Source organism: Zonotrichia leucophrys, chromosome 1A (assembly GCF_028769735.1).
Source record: "Zonotrichia leucophrys gambelii isolate GWCS_2022_RI chromosome 1A, RI_Zleu_2.0, whole genome shotgun sequence".
NCBI classification, from domain to species: domain Eukaryota; kingdom Metazoa; phylum Chordata; class Aves; order Passeriformes; family Passerellidae; genus Zonotrichia; species Zonotrichia leucophrys.
Genome location: NC_088170.1, coordinates 47,519,654 through 47,535,772, shown reverse-complemented (window position 1 = coordinate 47,535,772; position 16,119 = coordinate 47,519,654). Strand labels below are relative to the sequence as shown.

The 16,119-nt window shown below is 35.6% G+C and overlaps 1 protein-coding gene across 1 annotated transcript in view; it reads left to right on the top strand.

Moving 5' to 3' along the window:
• The window catches only part of TFEC (transcription factor EC), an 87,168-nt gene extending 71,277 nt beyond the window's left edge, over positions 1-15,891 (top strand). The window contains exons 4-8 of the mRNA XM_064732494.1: positions 1,782-1,896; positions 2,756-2,812; positions 6,305-6,380; positions 14,447-14,594; positions 15,511-15,891. Of these exons, the coding sequence (XP_064588564.1) occupies positions 1,782-1,896; positions 2,756-2,812; positions 6,305-6,380; positions 14,447-14,594; positions 15,511-15,891 (777 nt within the window). The remainder of the gene's footprint in view (positions 1-1,781; positions 1,897-2,755; positions 2,813-6,304; positions 6,381-14,446; positions 14,595-15,510) is intronic.
• Positions 15,892-16,119: the final 228 nt, after the last annotated feature.

Sequence of the window (16,119 nt, the reverse complement as noted above, 5' to 3'; positions counted from 1 at the left end):
CACTTGTCAGTTTACCCCTCAAATGAAACAAAGGTACCTAACGTGAGAATGCTCTTAGCATTCAAATCCTGCATCTTAAACATAGCTTGTTCTGAGTAATACTCATCTGAATTCCAAACATTCTTTAAAAAAGTATTTTCATTGTGAGAGCAAATGTATAAGCAGATTTTTAAAACTGATTTGGTGTTGTGCTTTATAATGGTATTCAAGAATTTTCAGTTTTCCTAAGTAGTAGAGCTATTGTTTAAAAATGAGCAAGTTACTTATATTTGTTTAATAAGAATTCTGATTGCTTCATTTCACAGTATGTAATAGAACTGTGAGACTTTATCTCAAAATAGAAACTCAGATTATCTAGTAAAGTTATTAGTTAATTTAACAAAATCATTATTTAAAAATAAAGCTAGTTTAAAATTCCAGTTTTAACATAAAATATAGGCAGCACTTCCATGGAAAAACTTCACACTGTGCATGTAATTGGGAAAATTGTCTCCATTCAAAGTAACTTGTGATGAAGCTCACAGTCTCTACAAAAAGAGAAATTACAAGAGTGATTCCCAGCAGACCTATGGTTGGTGTCTTGATGACCTGCCTGGAAAATTCCAGGTTGTATCAGGATCCATAGCTGATGGGCAAATCTGTAAAAACACATTTTCCTATCTATGAAAAACAATTTTTTTAAATAACTCCTAATTTCCTTTCATGCTTTACTGTCTCAAGTCAGTGTTTGTATCCACATATTTTTCACCCACTTTTTAATCCTTTTGGGTTTTTTGGTGTTTTTCTTTTGTTTACTTTTGCATTTTTTTCTCTTGGCCATGTGGACCCAAAATCAGTTTCTAAATCCTTCAGTGTTGACCGCAAAAAAATCTCCAAAGATGTCAGCACAAATTTTATATGCATGATTAAAAAAGCCAAAAAAGTTTTTCTTTTACTGCAAAGGACCAGTGCTGAAAGGTTGGTCATAGAGTCATAGGAAAACTGAGCAAAGCCTGAACTGCTCTTCAGTAAAATTTTGCATATTTTACAGTTATTTCATATGTGTAAGTTATTCAAATAAAAGTAATTGTACAATTACCTGAAATCCACCTACATTAGCCTTACATTTCCTAGTGTTCATTCTATGGGTTTATTTAAATAATATTATATTATATTTTTTAAGGGAATAAGGATACTGGTACACATGATTATACGTGTTAAAACCATTAGGTTATCTGGTCTATCATGACAACAATACAGTTCCTTTCCTCAAAGTATATTCTCTGATGTACTGTCCACTCTAATTTTAACTATTATATATAACTAGGTCCCTGAATATATTGCTGGACCAGGCCCTCTATGAGGTACCAATTCAGAGTTTAGAGTTGGGGTTAAGAGAATCATACTGGAGAGTATGGTCAAAATCAGCATGGTAAAGTTGACTTTTGAAAGGATATTTGAAGTGCAGACATGGCAACACTGGATTTAGAAAGAACAATTTGGAATCAATTGAAAAACAGACACCATGGCTCATATCTTGCCATCACTGTAGATCTGAAGCCCACAAAAATGGCACCTGTAGAAAAATGGCAGACAATGACTCTGCTTTCAATTTTAGTTAATACTATTTAACGGGAGTCCTTCCATTTAGATATATGTACATATACTCCTTCTAAAGAAAACCAGACTCATAACCAAAGATATTTTCTCCTTGCATGCATTGGTTTTTTAAAAAATCTTTTATGTCTTTTACTTATTTTAAATTTTTTCCCTTATTTTTCTTTCCTTTCCTACCCCTCAAGCTATCTAGCAGCATTTTGGATATATATAACAGTGAACAGGGAATGGCACCAGCTAATATGGGTCTCACAAATGCTTCTTGCCCAGCTAATCTACCAGTAAAAAGGGAGCTCACAGGTAAAAACTCTGAGATTTTAGTATATAACTGCATAAGTAATGGGGTGTGTCTTAAAAGTTGAATTTTATTCATGAAAAAGATATCCATAGTTAAATTCCTGAGAATTTTCAGTTTCTGGTTTCATTTAAGGAAAAGAACAAAGATAAATGAGAAATGTTTTCTTTCTGTTCTTCTCTTTAGAAATGCAGAAACCCTCTATTTGCTCCTGTTTTTATGAACATTGTGCTTCTAAAAAAACCTTAATATTTTAGAAAACAGTATATTCTTCCACATGTTGGCTTCTGACCAACAATATAAATTATTATCATCCATTAAATTCGTTCCAGGGTAGAACAAATAGTTCTTTTAAAACTTTACAATAAGGCTATTCAAGGTAAAGCTATATTAGTGGATTACAAACTTTAAAAGTTACATTCAATTAATCCAAAGAATGCTAAAAATCATGTACAGTTTGTTAATGTCACTCAGAGGAAACAGTGAGTTTACTCAATATCTTACAAATCTGATTAACTCTTGCACTATGGGATATAGAAAATCCATATTCGCCTTAGTGTATTGTAAGTTTTATCCTGATGTAAAATACAGGAAATTGAAGAAAAATACCCCTCCATAGCATTTCTATATTCTTACATTTTAAAAAAGTGCCATAAAAAAATGTTAAGCAACCTGCCAGACTTGCGTAAAATTTAGTACTGGTAGAATAAAGATTTTTCTATGATCTGTTTTAATAATAAAAAAAGTAATGCTGTAAAAGGACTGGGAATCTGGTCTCTGTGACAAGAGGCCATTTTCAGAAGATGAAAGAAGTACTGGAATTGCATTTTAAGGACTATTTTAATAAATGTTACTTTCTGTCAGAAGCAGATACAAGAGCAATGGCAAAGGAGAGACAAAAAAAGGATAACCACAATCTCAGTAAGTATATGTTCACCTTCCATCTCATTACATGGAATGTATGGAAAATGCAAAACCATGATACATCAGCTACCACATCTCTGCTCCTCTTCTAGACCAGCCTCTCAGCAGGCCAACTCAGACTGCAAAAACAGCTGACCACAAAGTTTTCTTTCTTGAAAATTAATTTATGTCTCTGACTTTTGTCTTTCAAAATACTTTGCATATTGCAATTAATTTATTTCCATAAAATCTCCTGTTATTATTTTTTCACTGTAACAAACTTGATGTTTTCTCTAAGAACTACAGTGCAAAGCAGAAAAGAAAGGAGTCAGGTTATGAGAAAAACACCACTGAAAATCCAGTCGTCACACCTTATTTACTGAAGTGCCAAAGCAAGAGACTGTATCTCTTTATGGGTGATGGGGTAGGAAAAAAAAATTGCATCAGATAACTTCTAAGTGGTTGCTAACCTCTTAAGGTTAGATGGACAACAGTGCAGATATGTGCAAATGATTGGCATGTTGGTTTTAGAAAAACTGTCTTAGAAAAGTAAAATTCATAGTTCAGTGTCTAAATATTAGAATTAAAAAAACAGAAAATATTTTAGTTTATATAGAATAGGAAAAAAAATGCCATCAGTTTCATTACTGGGAGATTGACTATAAAATTACACAATTTTTCCCTCTAAAGCATAATTTGAAACAAAAAGGCTGCAGGATTCTTTTTGGAAAGTGTTGAATAAAGCAGTTAGAATTTTCAAGTTCTCCTTTCCTGTTCTTCCAACAGAACTAGTATGGGAGTTGGATTCAATGATCCTTATGAATCACTTCCAACTTGAGATATTCTGTGATTCTATGAATTTAAACCTAAATTAGTAATTAGTTAATAGCCACAATTTATGTCTTTATTATCTTACTTCTGTCATGTTTCTCTGGCTATTTGATTTCCAGTAATCAAAGAGGGATTTATGGCTTTATTTATTTGAAATTCCATACCTGAAATTATACATCCACTGGCACAATGTGATAGCAATCACTGTGGACAATATTCTGCTACTTACAATTTCCAGAAGGCATCCTTGTATCTGTCTGTAATTTTTTTTTTTGGTGGGTTACAGGCAGACCATGAAGATTTTTAGATATGTTGCTAGCATATAATCTCTGAAATGCCAGTGCAGCTGCTCTCTGTCTTGTTAGGGCAGAAATGGGGAGTTTTGCTGGACTAAGAAAAGGGGGTGGGTAGGAGTTATCTGGAGCTACAAGGGGAAAGAGAGGCTCATCATAGATACATCAGGGATGCCATGGCTTACTGTTGTTTGCTTTGGCTTATCACAGTCCCTCCTGATCCCAGAAGAAATGTCTGAGAGCTTTCCCTCCCCACTGGCAGCTAAACTGAAGGGCGCTGCAGGCAGGCAGCATCTCTTTTGGCTGGGCTCCAGGTGTACACTGCAGAGCCCAAAGGCTCTCTGGACACAGCTCTGCTCTCTAAAGGCTTGGACATAATCATGCAGTGAATATAAAGGCTTCATCAGTGTGATGTACTCTTCTAAGGGGATCAGGTTTCTTAGTGATGGTCTGAAAAATCAGTTTTTGAAAGCTGATTGGAATTAAACAAACTTTCAATTTTGAGGTTGAATTAAGGCCTACATTTCACAGAAATGTTCTTGTACATTCTTATAACAAGGAGTAGCAAAGACACTGGAAAAAAGTTCCTTTGAAAGACTGTACATTGAATGAAACCAAGAAAAGGGAGTTCAATTTAAGAAGTGGAACCCCTTCATGCAACAGAGTTTAAAACATTGCCTACCTAATGTTTCTTAACTTTGGGGTTTTTTGCTTGTAAACAAAGAATGTCATATTATAATCCTGTGCATGCAGTTTGAAAAATAATTTTCTAATTTGGCTTATATATAACTTGATTTTTCAAATATGGCTGATAACTCAGGATATCTCTGGAAAGGTTACAGATGCACATCAGGAAAATTCTATTGCAACATGTTTCCAAGCTTAAAAATCTCCCTTTCCAACTCATTGACACAACCACTGCAAGTTTCTTTTCAGGAAAAAAAAAAGCAAAAATATAAAGAAAAAGGAATTCTGCAAGTGTTCACTTGTAAGGATATTTTTTCATTGCCTTGTTTTATAGCTAATGCTTAGTTGACTACTTTTTTATTAATATCTTAGAGTGTCTTACAGTGTAAATGTTAATTAAACAACAGCTAATATGCCATTGGACAGTATAGTAAAAGCAAATTCTTCAATTTTGTTTGCCATGCAATTATTTTGTCAACACAACTGAAATGTATCTTTTAAATTTTCCAGTTGCTCTGTGTTTTTGTACACTGGGCTCTCCTACAAGATCCAGCACATTCATTGCAATGTGATGCAGGGGCTCACTGAGCTGTACACTCAGGAGGATTATAACCCTGTCTTCTGAATATGTGAATCAACACCAAAAAAACGGAGATGCTTTAATTTAAGTGAAATTCCTGTTTCTGTAGAAAGCAAGACAAGATAATGCATCCCCCCAAGGTAGAGGACATTATCAGAGTAAATAATAACACTCAGGTTGTTCCTGGAGCTTGAGCCTGCTAGGGAGGAAATAACTGACTGCTGCACAAACCGAGGAGCCTCACACAGACAGAAAGCAAACCATTTTATATACAGGAAGAAGAGGACTAAAAGTGATCCAGGTGGTGGGGCTGAGACTGAAATGACATGCTCATATGTGTTTGAGAAGATTGAAGTCAGCCTTGGAAGACCCACTAGGATGCCCTTGGCTGAACACTTATAACTTAGCTCCACTAGGCTTTTTGTATTTATATTCAAAATTAGGCCATTAGACTTTAAGTGTACATCTCCAAACATGGTGGTTTTTTTCATTTTCTCTATTTTTTAAAAATGATCATAAATATTTTTTGTGCTATCCATCACCAAAGAAAAGATGTACAGGGGTGAAGTGGTTTTGGGACATAATCTTGTTCTGTTTTAGTGAGTGGATACAGCTGTAGTTATGTAGTCTCTGTGGGTTTAAATGCTGGTAATTGTAAATAAGGGATAATGAAGCTGTTATCTTGTGATTTGTAACAGGAGTTCTGCCAAAATATCAATTGCTGGGTGAATTGTCTGGTATCCCTGTTGGAGTCACCAGCAAGACTCCACTAAGCTGAAATCTCTGTTCTGTGGGAGCATGGTGTTGAGAGAATATATAAACATCAGGAAAAACAAAATGTTAGATCACATTTAGACAATATGTGACTATTTCATTCTCTAGAAATTGAATTGTAAATGGGGGGAAACCCTGTAGTTCAGGTAAGATACAGATGGTACTAATGATAGAGTTTGTCCTGAGAGTAAGGCAGAGACAGATAGGAAATCATGTTGGGACTGCTATTTGAGGAAGACTTTTTCTATATATTGACTAACATGTTTTTAACTAATTAAAATGTTTTATGTGTAATTTCTCCAAAAATATTTCAGTGTAAAAATAGTAAATGTTTCTTTTTAACAGTTGAGAGAAGAAGAAGGTATAATATTAATTACCGAATCAAGGAGCTTGGCACACTCATCCCCAAGTCTAATGATCCGTGAGTTCAACTGTCTTTCCTATAATAATGTTTATAGTATTAATACAGGAGAAAAGAGACAGTTGTGAATATTGGCTATAGGATTGAGAAATGGGATACAAAATCTTCCATACCAGGTCACTGGCTCAGATCAGGCTGTTGAAGTAACAAACCTTTGACAGATTTTTTGTGCCTGTTGAAAAACTTATGTGAAAGCATAATGATATGAAAGCAATTTCAGGGTGTTTAAGAGAAACTGCCACTTAAAGGGAAAACAAACAAACAAACAAACAAAGCCAACCAACAGAAAGTCCATCTCTCTGTCCCTGAGCACATTTGTGTGGTATCTCAGGGGAAGGAAGTAGTGATGCTTTCAGCTCTTGCCATGGCCCTCTAGTGGGATAACACAAAATTTATGTTGCCACTGTCTGCCCTCAGACTAAGAGAAGAAAAGAGTCAATTTAAGAGTCTGTAGACTCTGCATTTTTCAAAAGTCCTCAACTCATTGCAGGGAAAGCACCAGTCCTAAAATGCAAGGATAAAAGTAATAATTGCTATAATTGCTATAATAATATCATTTTATACTAATGCATATACTTACAGAAACACAAAATGCATATTGCTTGAACTATATGTGCATTCCCTTAAAGATTATATTTGTCATCAGCAGAAAAAAAGCTGCCTTGGAGAAAAGCCCATTGCAGGATTAACAATTACAATTCAGAGTGATTTTTAATGCAGAACTTTAGCCTTAGATTTCTCTTGTCACTCAGGGAAGACTTAAGACAATGCAGCAGCATGATTGTAACTTGCATAAAATTGATTATACAGATTTTGTCTTTGTAATTTGCATGTCAATACAGATGTGCATGATACTCCAAATGAAAACATCTATTGATATTTCAGCTTTTTTAACCTTAAGACTAAAAAACTTTTGATTACATTAAGGATTTCTGCAACAATACAAAGCTGTGTGAGGCTTGCACAAGTAGAAGGTTGGCTTTATTTGAAGTGAAGCCACCAGAGAGAAAGTTAACATACTGCATCCATTTTAGAGAATTCACAAACTCAGAGCCTTCTGTAGCATCCACCAAAGACTGGATAAAATGGCCATGCTTTTTTGTTATTAATATGGAATTAGGTTTTAAAACTGAATTAAAAAACACCTTAAGTACCTAAAGTTTTGGACATGTGATCCATTGCAAGCAGAAACTGATAGAAGCATTTTAATTTTGCTGGTGCATCTTTCTGTATTCAATACCATTTGGGCAAGTAATTGAAAGATTTCTCAGAAAAACAGTGGATGGCACTGTTGGTTTGCAGCTATAAAGCAAAAATAGAAACTGGAAATGCAGCAATTAGAGATGGGCATGGGGTACAAATTGCAGTTGCACTTTTTGATTGCCTATAAAGGTGTTTCACCGACATGTTTTGGTGTGGATTCAGGTTGACTTTGTGAACTTAATCAAAACATTAATACCTAGAGTAATCATTTAAGCTTTTCTTAAAATGATTTACCTGGACCTGCAGTTTTGCTTCAGTAAGTGGATGATGGACTTCACCCTGAGTTTTTGGTGTTTCTGCCTGATGAAAAAGTTTCAGGTATAGACTCTGAAATCATTGCCTTATCTTGTTTTAGTTTGCAAACCCATGACTGAGTTCAGCAGTGTGACCAGACCCAGAGTGGTTTATGTTTACAAAGGCACAAGGTGAACTTAAGTATCTCACATTCTGAAGGCTGCTGCCTTCAAAAGGCTGATAATCAGTACTCCTTTGGAAAGTAGGCCTACTGAAAAGCTTTTAAGCTGGTGCTAAGAAAAAAAAAGGCATCAAAACCTGCAGGGCTTTTGAAAAACAGTTTGCAACACAATTTTGCTATAGCTTAGTGCAAGGATAAATTAATTCAAAGAAATGTAAGTAGTGGTTTTGGGTTTTTTTTGTATCTGTATTTTTAGGCAGAAATATATTCATTTGAACATTTAAACAAAACATTGATTTTTTTATTGGCTGAGCAGATCAACATTATTATTACCTTTTGGTATGGTCGTGTTTTGCCAAATCATAACTCAGCATCCTTATTCTCTCTTTCAGTTCTTTCTTTTTACTTCATAACACCTTACTGTGCCCCCAGTCTGCCCCCTCTGCTTTGAAAGAAAGAGATTTATCATGGCTTGCAATACCTTATCTTTAACATTTTATCACACATAGCATTTTTGCCTCATATTGATTTCAGAAGATTCTTCTTAAAGTGGAAACTTAGTTGTAAAAGGAGAAAGCTTACTGATGCCTAGACTAATGACAGGGAAGAAAATCAGCCTCTGCATTGAAGAGCAAACACTACTATAACTAAGCCATTGTGGTTAGCATGCCTGTCCCAGATGGCTTGCTTCAAGAAGATTACATTCAGAATCAGAAACAGAAAAGGACATTTTTTATGCCATTTGGAAACCTTTTGTGATTTATATTTCTTAGAAGTGCTGTGTGGGGTTTTTATTTCACTTTTGTTTTGTTGGTTATGTAGTGAGCTTGTTTGGCTCCTGCAGAGCTTCTGCAGGGACTTTCTTTTGACTGGATTAAACCCCTATTCTTCTCACTTTTTTCTTTTTTTCTTAATTTAATGATGAAAAGTGTGGATTACATTACATAAATGAATGGGTGTTTTAAGTTCACTTCATCAGCATTAGAAAATGAAGATAAGTGTAAGTTACAAAGAACTATGACTCTTTTGTTTAACTTTCAATGCTTAGATATCCAAGTGCTAGATGATTCAGAAATGCAAATCAGTTTTAAAGAACAAAATTCAAAAATAGAATTTAAAAATGCCAGAAACACTCAGCCATATTTTGCTGAAAAACTCATAACCTGCTCCTTTATTTATACCTGCCTTTCTATTTGTGTTCAACCTTTCAGAACCCACCTTTTAGGTGGTTAACAGGATTCCTTATTGTGATGGAGTCTGGCAATGCCACTTTAATGGTAGTTGGACTTAAATTCCCAGAAAGCTAAATGAGAAAAAGGAATTCTAGTAATGTTGCAGAGCTGGAATGCTAAGAGAACTGCTGAGGATTTGGGCAGAAGCAGTGGGCTGCTCTCACTCTTTCCTTTCTGCTCTCTGCATGTACCAGTGCCTGACCTCTGTGCTGCCTGTGGACAGACCCTCTAGCAGCCAGCACAGACACATGCCTTGCAGAGGAAAAGCTTGTGTACACTCATGCTGTTATAAAGTGGAAACTTGCTGCCTCTTTCAGAATAAAACACTTTGAAATTGTGCAAGTCCTCAAAACAAGTACAAAGTCCTTCCAAGCACTTTGAGCAAATTTCTTTAGTTTAAAGATAATTTCTCAGAAACAGGGAGAGAAATGTTCTGCAAACACAGTTTCAGCTTTGAAAATGTATTTGTTATTAGTAACTGGCCTGTGTCTGGCAAGCTCTGTAACTATCACACTCTCTCAAACACTGCTTTTACTAATTAGTTCTAATCTTAGATGGCCACGTGCTCCCATCCTTCCTACAGGAGTTCAACTTCTGTAAACTAGTGAAGCTCCTTTGCCTGCAACAAAGTTTAAATAATGGAATGAGCTGAAGATCAGTCTCTTTTCTATGTTTTGTTTCTCTGATATAGGAAACTCTACTTAGTGAGAGTTACATGTTTTGTTCTGGACATTTGAGTTTTGTAGAGAGATTCAGATGCTAAAGTTATGAGGAGAGAGGATTCAGAGACTAATAAAACATAATGTGTTTTTTACTTTTTTTTTTTAATTTTCCATAAAAATCTTATTATTTTTGATTGGCCTCTGTTAATTAAACTCACTAACATATCTGTGGATTGCTAGAAACTTCAAATTACTCTACCACACAGACACACAGGAGCAAAGAAGCAATCGTCCTTTGCATCATTTCTGATGACCAGACTGGCAAAACATCTTACTGGTCTCAAATGACTTGGCTTGAATATAAAATTTCCCATGTATTTCAGAATTTACAGGATGGTGCATGCATTTAATAAAAATCATGACTAAGAAAACAAATGCCAAAACAACAACAACAACAACAAAATACTGAAAACCAAAAAAATCCAGACCAAAGCAAATTAATGGAACTGAAAGATCAAAATGAAGAAAAGAATTCCTGCCGTATCTGAAGATCAGTAGGTCTATACCTAAGTTTTAGAATCAAAACAGTTAGGAATGCAAGTATTTTGTCTGTTTTCATACAGAAACTTCCAATTAAATTAGTAACAACTACTAGTGATTCCTCAATTTTTGAGGGTTCTAAAAATGTCTTTGTAGGGCTTTTCATTTCAGTTTTTATCTCTAAGTGCAATCAACAAATCTCTAAAAAGCAAAAACTACGATTTCCTAGTGACATTTTTATAACTTTTCAGGTAGTTTTATTTACACCCAATTTAGAAATAACAGAAACCAAATAACTGATCAGAGACATTCTGAATTCCTCTTACGCACTTCTTGTGCTTTGACTTAATCAATTTTCAAATGTTGAGTTGCTTTTTCTTCCCATCACAGATGAATCTGCTTGCCTGCCTGGCCTGTAGATCTAGATGCACTTCAGACTATTGGTATGCAGGAATCTCACCTTTACCAGCCCAAATTTGCCTTCATGCTCACCAGTTGCACTGTTGCTCCCCCAGCCCTGCACATCTGCACAGAGCCCTGGTGCTCTGCAGCACTGTCCTGTGGCTGCTGTCCCTGGGCTGCAATGAGTGAAGAGTGCCTGTGATGCAGAATCAGCACAGACACCTCCAGGATTTTCCTTAGGTCCTGGTAAAGAGAGGCACAGAGTGAAATACATGTTCACTTCTAAGGTGATCAGCTGTTCCTTTGCTATGTTGCCTTCAAACATTGGAAGGTTCAATATTCTTCATTTAATAAGAATAGGTTCAATAGGTTCAATATTCTTCATTTACCAGTGTTTGTACATATGAGAAGTGATGTAGAACCATATGGGGGTACACACACATGCACAGACACATACACATGTGTACACAGTTTAAGGAACAGTCTCTTAAATAACAATAGTACCTCTGCTTTTCAGTCTCTTAAATAACAATAGTACCTCTGCTTTTTTATCCTAACTCTCCATTAGAGTTTTGCCTCTCAGATCTGTAAATATTACCACAAGAGATATCTATCCATATGTATCTCATGCAAAAGCTGACCAGGTTCATCTCTCTGGCAGTTTGAATCCAGGCATTAGGCCTTCAGGGAAGATTTATTCAAAACTACGAAAAAAATTGCCAAAGAAATAAAAACTAAAACTATCAAGGAAACATGAAGTAAAAGTAAGCCATATCACAAGATGATATTAAGTGTAACATGAATTAATTTAATCAAAAAACATTCCAAATACAGTAATGAACATATGACTTATTCATATGTCAATCAGAAAAATCAACCAAAAATAATTTTGTCTGATTTTGAATTCATTAATTTTTTTTTGTGAAAACACTATGATATATTTTCTAAATGTGTGATATATTCAATTTTTTCTGCTGCTGTTACATTTCCTCAATTATTTCCATTTTTCAAGCTAGGGTTTTATTTCTAATTTCATAGTACTATATCTTCAGGTTTGGACCATCAGTTCAAACCTGTCTTAGTTTTGTTTTTAGCACTTATTAGAGACTAACCTCCTTGTCAAGGCAGATTGTGTTTCAACATTTATCATATATAGCTCTTGTCTGAGATGGGAGTGGAGAATCCCTGTCTGAAAAGTTCTTGTCCTGCTAACTTTATTTATTTTGTGTAGCTTCTTTATTCATGAGTGGTGTGGCATAGACAGACAAACCCTTTACTGCCTTTCAAACTCCACTGTAATTTAGTCATAAACAGAGACCTCTCAGTATTTTTACCTAACTTTCTAAAAGGGTGTGGTGGAAATGAAACTGTGACATGGTGATGGCAGTGAAAGATTGTCCAGAAAATATGTATACTAAAAGCTTCCTTAACCTGTACAGTTTAACCTAGGTAAGCCATTTGAGAGGAGATTGTCCTCTCCTGGGAGGGTGCCTGTGGGATGCTGGCAAGAAATTCTGTCCTCTCACCTGCTCAAGAGGGACAGGAAGAAGAAGGCAGAGGAACTGCCAAGAGATGATTCAGCCATCATGGGAGAGTTGTTATTATTCTGCTCTTGGCTCCCAGTCCCACCTCTGCTCTAGCCTTTTGACCAGGCAATCATATCTAAATCAGAATACATACCCAAGACAGTAGGGTTGTAGACAACAATTATTTTCTCTCTGACCTCCTCAGCCTTGAATCCTAAAAGCTGTGCATTTCTGGCCTGCAGCACTGAGAGGAGGCCAGGTCCCTGAGTACAGGAGCCTCACAGTTTGTGTGTTGTCCAGAAATAACTGACATTTGAATTTGAGCATTCTTGGATTAAAAAAAAAATGTTACTCCCAAATCTTTAGAAAATTACCTGAATTCTGTGGCATGGTTAAACACTGTGATGCTTTACCACAACTAATTTTGCATTTGCTTCTTAGTGTTTTAAAGTTATCAGCTCCATAAAGTTTTTTCCATGGTAAAGCCTCTGGAAAAACAGGGTGGTCTGGGTCCCTAAATCCTGTACCTCCCTGGCTTTTGCACTATACCTTCAGGCGATAAATCACTGAAGAAATCTCAAAAGGTGCTCAGCCTCATGAGGGGAAGTGGAGGGGCAGGCACTGAGCTCTTCACTCTTGTGACCGGTGATGGGAATCAAGGAAATGACACGAGGCTGAGTCAGGGGAGGTTTAGGTTGAAAATCAGGAAAAGATGGGTAGCTGAGCACTGGGAACAGGCTCTCCAGGGAAGTGGTTATGGGTCCATGCCTGGCAGAGTTCAAGAAGTGTTTGGACAATGCTCTCAGGCACATGGTGTGACTTGGGCTGTCCTGTGTAAGGCCAGGAGTTGGACGCACTAATCCTGATGGGTGCTTTCCAACCCAGCATATTCTATGATTCTATGAATAAGGGAAGGTGATAATAGCTGGGCATACTTTTTTTCCTCCATAAATGACAGCATGTAAATATATGTCTTTGGAAGAGGTATTAAAAAATGCTTGTCCTTCCCAACATCAGATTCTTACTTGCTCTTAAAACAGCTTTGTGTTGGTTTGGGACCAGAAGATTGACCAACCTTCTGCTCAGCCTACGCAACTTGCAGTGAAGTAGATAGTTTGGATAAAGCCCATTTAACTGCATATTTAGTGCAGTGAACCCATCCTGTATCATAAAATACTGAAATTTATTAGAAATTAAAAATTTTTAGCAAAACTCATTATTGTTCCAAGACCTTACTTAAAGGAATGTATGATTGATAAATGTATACATGAAAGTCTTGGACAGTTTAATTTGAACAAGTGTTCTGTTGCTAGTGAGGCTGCTTGTAAGCTGGAAGTCAAACCATTATTTCCTGAATGATGCACAGGATTAATCTAATTGTTTTGCAAAGCTTTTATTTTGAGTTGAGGTCTGCATGTAGCTGTAGATTTTAACTTGTTTTTTAAATTGTTTCAAGATTTTTGAACATGATTTTTGTCATTCCCTAGTCATTATGGTTATGAAAGTGTGATTTTTCTGGTCTGTCATCAATGAGGAGTGGCATTCAGCACAGATCATTTTTTTCTCTACAAGCATAAAAGCAACCTCATTAGTAAGTCAGGTAAAAGAAGTAGTATATTCAAAATGATCTTTAAAAATTTAGGCTTAAGTCCTCAGTAATGTATATTTCCTAGTTCATTAATGCAGAAATACTGCACATAGATTTTAATCTCAGAGTTAATAATAAAAGCAATTTTCACTAAAAATATAAAAACTGTAATGGTAGAATCATGATATTGCATTTAGCTCTCCCACAAAAAGTCACTTTATTACTTTCTTTTGACACTTATTTTCATTCTGGGATTAATTTTACTATATAAGGGCTTCTTAACTATTCTATTAAAATTTCCATTCAGAAGCAATAATATCTAAGAGTGAATAATAGTCATGTAAATCATTATTTCATATTAATGTAAAAGATTTTGTAAGTTCTTATGAATTCTGCTGACATGCACAATTGTGAAAAGGTTATCTCTACATTCTGCAGTGATATGCGCTGGAACAAAGGAACTATTTTAAAAGCATCGGTGGAGTACATCAAGTGGCTACAAAAAGAACAACAGAGAGCCAGAGAATTAGAACACAGGCAGAAGAAATTAGAGCATGCTAACAGAAGACTTCTGCTCCGAATTCAGGTTTGTATAAGCGTTGTCATGAACTACAAAGCTTTCTCAGTACTTGTCCCCCATTAAATTTTGTTAATCTATATAATTTTTCCTCAAATTATGTTTATTAAAAATAAATTGACTTTGCCTTTTTATTTCTGTGTATATTGGGGAGGGCGTATTCTTTAGATTTCTAGGAAATTTCTTTGATAATTATACTTTGCATAAAGTAACTAGTGGAAAAGTAATAAAGTAGTTGTACAAACAGTTTCATGTGTTAGAAACAAAGACAAAAAAAAAAAAAGGAAATAAGCATATTTCTGCAGCCAAAAATCAAAAAATCAATGCTGGTCACAAAGTTCCCTTCAGTATTTTAATTTTCCCTTTCAAAGTATTTAATGCATTAGGCTCCCCAGTAAAAGACTATCTTATGTTATGTCTGCTTTTGACACTAAGAGGTAGAATATAGCCCTTCATGGCTTAAAAAGCAATATTCTAACATAGACACACACCTATGGAAATGGGATGGGTAGATAGGTAGATATAAAAGTGATCATCTTACATATATTGATTTACTTATATATCTGTATAATATTAGCATTATCAACTAAAGAATTTTTTTTTCTCTAGACAACAGCTTTATAATGAATTACCAAGTTGCAACATTTTTCCGCTACCTTCATTGCATTCGGTGTGCAATGGTTTTAGAGAGGCTGTCCTACCTCTTCTGCTCCCGTATAATAGTTGCTTAATGACAAAAAGGAATATAAAAACGCTTAGCAAATTTTCTTAGATAAGAAATTTTATATTTTAAAATTTAATCTCACAACTGGGCAAGAGGTACAATGAATTTTCATGCATGATTTGTGTATTTTCTGCAATTGTTCTGAAAAGAGTGTTTTCTCTTTTAAAATTGTTGTCCAATTATTTCTGTTTGAAATGTTAGGAACTGGAGATCCAGGCGCGTGCACACGGCCTTCCGGTCATGTCTTCGCTCAGTGCTGTCGATTTAGCAGCACAAGTCATCAAGCAACAGTCTTACCCAGAGGAGAACTCTGTAGACTACTCTCAACAAATGCCTCTGGTACATGGACAAAATTCTGATGTCTGCGACGGATCTACAGCCTTTTCTGATCCCCTTTCTCACTTCACAGATTTGTCCTTCAGCGCAGCTTTGAAAGAGGAACAACGACTAGAGGAGATTTTATTGGACGACACAGTGTCACCATTTGGAACAGACCCACTCTTGTCCTCCACATCTCCAGCTGCATCAAAAGAGAGCAGCAGGAGAAGCAGCTTTAGCACAGATGATGGAGATGACTTATAAAAGCAGAAAGGGTCTCATACTTCTCTAAACATTTGTTAAAAGACTTAGTTAAATGTAAGCATGGTGTTTGCTCTTATTTTAAATACCTACAAGGAGAGACACTGTAAGAATCAATTACTACATGACAAGGATTTCAATCAGCCCTTACTTCGCAAGAAAATAAGATGGACATGAACCCATATCACTCTGCCCCAAATTCACCCTCTGTTCACAGCCAACATTTGCATA